We start from the raw sequence: 4,125 nt of genomic DNA on the forward strand, positions 1-4,125 counted from the left end.
AAATGTCCCGCCTGTAACCCCCCCACGTCACTGCTTTGAAGAATAACACATCCCAGCAGCTTAGTCCTGAGAGTAACTGAAAGAGCAGCTCCGCTCAAATCTTACCTTGAAGGTTTTATCCAGAGAAGCGGAGAGGAACATGTGGCTCTTTGAAAAGACGGGGCACCACTGGATGCTGCTGACGGGGCCCTTGTGGCCTCTCAGGTGGAAGAGCACCCGCTGGGAAATCTGGGTTTCCTTATACGGGGTGCCCAGGTACGGCTGGATGAACTCGGACACGTGGGGGGCCGTGCACAGGGGGCGCGGGGCGCACAGAGAGGGACCCTGGACCTCCGCATCTTTGTTCTTGCCTGTTTCTGGGCTTAATGCTTGTGAGTGTCTCAGTCTTTTCGGGGTGTAGGGTACAATACAGTCCTCTCGCCTTTTCTTCTGAAGAGAGCTGCCACTTTTCCCTGGGGTCTCTGATTTGGGTTGGGCACAGAAAGATGGCTCAGGGGGGTCGTAAGTTCCCCAGGAGAGTTTCACCTGCTTACAGCAGGAGGCTGCCCAGGGCACATGGCCAGCGGGAGCGTGGCTGGTCCACAGGGAAGGACGAGGAGGCTCGCTTGTGGGGAAGGTGACTTCGGGCTCTGTCCTGGGCCACTGTAGCCTCTGGCTAGGGCAAGATCCTGGGTCGCTCCTCCAGAGCCGAGCCAGTGGGAGACGCTGGTCGGCTGGGTCTTCACAGGAGCCGTGCTTTGTGGGCAGCGTGCCTCCTGCCCCGTCCAGGACTCCCGGTGCGAAATCCTGGCCACGAGGTTTGACCATATCACAGGAGTCCCTCATCTGGCCAGCAGCATCCACGCTTCCCGCAGGCTCGCTCTCAGCCTCAGAGTCCGAGTCATCATAAGCCACCAACGAAGCCATTGAAGACACCGTTTCCTGCTGTCCTCCGAGGGCAAACTACCTATGACCAAAATCAGGTGTCAGAAAACGTGCATGGAAGAACAGTTACCACCATGCGAAGTTAAAAGAAAACATGCCATCTAGCAAATCTAAGACAGAAAAAAACCGTAAGAATAAACACAGAAAGCATGAGGGCATAATTAATTAGAAGGGGTCATTTTCCTATGGAAATATGGGAATAAATTTAACCCCTCCCCCCAAAAAAATTAGCAAGACCTACATGAAGAAAACAAAAGCTTTATTGAAAGACATAAAATAGGACCCAAGTACCTGTAGACACGATGCCTGGACAGCAAGACTCGGGACTTGAAAGATGCCTGTTGGTGCAATACACAGATGATGTATTATAGAATGTATACCTGAAACTATCTAAACTTATTAACCAATGTCACCCCAATAAATTCAATACAAAAGAAAAAAAAGGAGGAGGAACCAGGAAGTGCCAGCCAAATGACCCAGATGCTGGTAACCTTTCCACCACAAAAAAAGAAAGGATAATTATGGGGTGTAATAGAGTTGTTAGTTAATGCTATGGTGGTACTCATACTGCAATACATTAATGTACCAAATCAACACGTGAATTCCTTAAACTTGCACAATGTTATATGTCAATGGTATCTTAATAAAAATTAAAAATGTGAACATCATAATAATTTTAAAAATAAAGAAATCTTTGGAAGGGCAATTTGGGGAGTACCTACGAGTATTACAAATTGAAACATATATTGTTTTTACTGCAGTGTCCCCACTATAGAACTGCATCCTACACAAATACCTGCATATGTTTGCAAAGACAGATGTATAAAGGGCCTGCAGCTTCTTAGCCATTCACTCATCAACAGGGATGAGGTAAGTCTGAAGACCCTGAAATGGGAAGATCCGCCGGGTGGCGAAAGCGTGCTACCCTCACCTTTGCCCTCTGTCTGGGCTCCAGTCCTTCCTGGTATTCTCTCTGGAACGCTCTCCCCCAGATATCCCATCTCCACTCTAAGCCAGTTGGAGGGACAGACCCACAGGCCAAGGCGGGGGTGCCTGAGGGTGTCATCCAAATCTGCCAGTTTCACTCCAACACACAGACTCACACAGCAGGGAGTTTCCCCTTCCTAAAAAAGATTTTCCTGAAATCCTGAACCATCATACATGACGAAACGGTTACCAATTAGTTTCTAGAAAGAAGTATTCCATCTGGAGTTCAGTTCTGTGCTGTTAACATGAACTAGCCTCAAGAGGAAATCAAGGATGCTGGAAACGCCCCATCTCGGACAGCAGAGGGCGCGGTGGAGCAGCATAGAAAACTTAAGCAAGGACCAACTTCTGACAAAGCCCAGTGTGCCCTCCCTCCTTAATGAACCACGCTGCACTCCTCCTCCCCTGTGCGTGGTTAAGTCGGCGCCAGAGGATTCCCTCTGGGTCATCAGTCAAGCCATTCCAGACAGCCTGTCCTCCCCTAGAGAGGGATTCCACGCGTCCCCCGGAATCAAACACCCCACCCCTTCCACGCCTTTCCCCCAAAGGATGCCATTCACCCCAAACAAGCTAGGACATCTGTCTCCTCCCGAAATCCCACCCTCGCCTGCAGCCTAATCCACACACAAAGCCATCGTCTAAAAAAAAAAACTTCTAAAACAGGCCAGCCCATCTCAAATGGAACGAATATAACGTAGTGGACTAACTATACACTAATGGAACTGAGCACTGTGGATGAGTTGGCACTTCTGTTCTCTAAATACCCATCTTGATCCTGAGGCCCATCCTGATCAGACATCTCAACTCCTGTGCACAGCGTCCCATTCCTTCCTGTCAAAGGGGAACCCACCAGGCTCCCATCCCCAGGGCAGGGCGCCTGTGCTTGGCCATTAGGATGGATTCTTCCCCGCCCAGCCCTCCACAGTGGTTCCCTCACAGAAGCCCACGGCCAGAATTAAAGACGAGGTCTACAGCAAAAGATCAGAGAGGAGTGGGATTGGGGCCCCCTAGCCCCGCTTCCTAACAAGGCAAGGCAGCAAGGATGGAATGAAGGCAGGAGGGTGGAAGACAGGGATGCCAATACTATCACATACCTTTCATTCATTCAGTAAACACTGATGGAGAACGGGCTACTCGCCAAGCCCCCCACTAGGCACCCAGGGAAACTATGCCCTGCACTCACCATGCTCACATGCCAGTGGGGAGAAACAGATCATGATCACTGAAATGGGGGATGTCCGGCGGTGAGAAATCATAAGGAGAGAAGTAAAAGAGAGAGGAGAATAGAGGTGGCAGTGGGTTTGGGGTTCCATTGAGGGAGGCTGAGGCAGGCCTAGGACAGGTGACACCTGAATAATGCTCTGAGGAGGTCAGGGAGCAGATGGTGAGACGCAACAAATCCAATCAAATGGGGTCAGAGAGAAGGGAACCAAGATGACTCAAAGAAAACAGGCAAAAATGGGGAGCCAGGGGGACAAACAAATTTTAGGAGAATGTTTTTATGTTTCTAAGGCAAAAAGGTGGGGAGGAAAATTTTTTCATGGAAAGACAGGGTGATTAAACAAAGAGGAAGAGGTACGGCTAGAAGAAAAGGAAAGGTCACGGGAGAAACGAGGTAGTGGCCACGACCCTCACCGGCCTGACAGGAGTTTTCGTGTTTTGTTCACTGTTTGATCCCCAGCAACTGATGGGAGGGGGCACAGAGAAAGTAAAGAAATAGGATATTCTCATTCAACAAACATTTCCTGATTGCCCACTCTGTGCCGAGCTTTATGTTGGGTCTGATGTGGCCAGAGATTAAACACGAAACACGGATCCTAGGCCGGAGGCCACAGACTAACGAAGATAAGAAGCAAGATACGACCAGAGGTGGGTTTTGAAGAATGAACAGGAGTTAGCCGAGCTGTCAAGAGCGAGAGGTAAGGGTGATCCCGAGCGCGGCGCGTTCGGAAGGAGCCTGGGATGCAGCGGAGGAGAGCGGCGGTGAAAGGTCCGCGGTAAGGGGCGCGGAGGGCTCGCGCCGCGGCCGGGTGCAGCACCCTCCCGCCCCAGGCCCGCCGCTCACCACACACACCGGAAGCGCTCGGTTCTCCCGGAGCCCGTCCTACCGGAGCTGGTCCTACCGGCACTCCGCCCCCCGGTCGTGTTCCGCCAGCGCCGAGGCAGCCAACCAATCATCGGTGGCCTCCGTCCCGCCCCCGCGAGAACAGCCAA

The 4,125-nt window shown here is 51.4% G+C and overlaps 1 protein-coding gene across 3 annotated transcripts in view; it reads right to left on the reverse strand.

The window, feature by feature from the left end:
- The window catches only part of WDR25 (WD repeat domain 25), a 144,500-nt gene extending 140,503 nt beyond the window's left edge, over positions 1–3,997 (reverse strand). The window contains exons 1-4 of one of the 3 annotated variants that reach the window (XM_079767747.1): positions 3,006–3,990; positions 1,856–2,048; positions 1,216–1,262; positions 106–942 (exon numbers count right to left, since the gene is read on the reverse strand). In XM_079767747.1, the coding sequence (XP_079623873.1) occupies positions 106–942; positions 1,216–1,262; positions 1,856–1,925 (954 nt within the window). In that variant the 5' untranslated portion in view covers positions 1,926–2,048; positions 3,006–3,990. Of the gene's footprint in view, positions 1–105; positions 947–1,215; positions 1,263–1,855; positions 2,049–3,005 lie in introns of those variants that run through there. The other 2 variants (XM_079767749.1, XM_079767748.1) reach the window with 2 other exon arrangements.
- Positions 3,998–4,125: the final 128 nt, after the last annotated feature.

This window comes from Cnephaeus nilssonii, assembly GCF_951640355.1.
Source record: "Cnephaeus nilssonii genome assembly, chromosome: 4".
In the NCBI taxonomy this organism is placed as follows: Eukaryota; Metazoa; Chordata; class Mammalia; order Chiroptera; family Vespertilionidae; genus Cnephaeus; species Cnephaeus nilssonii.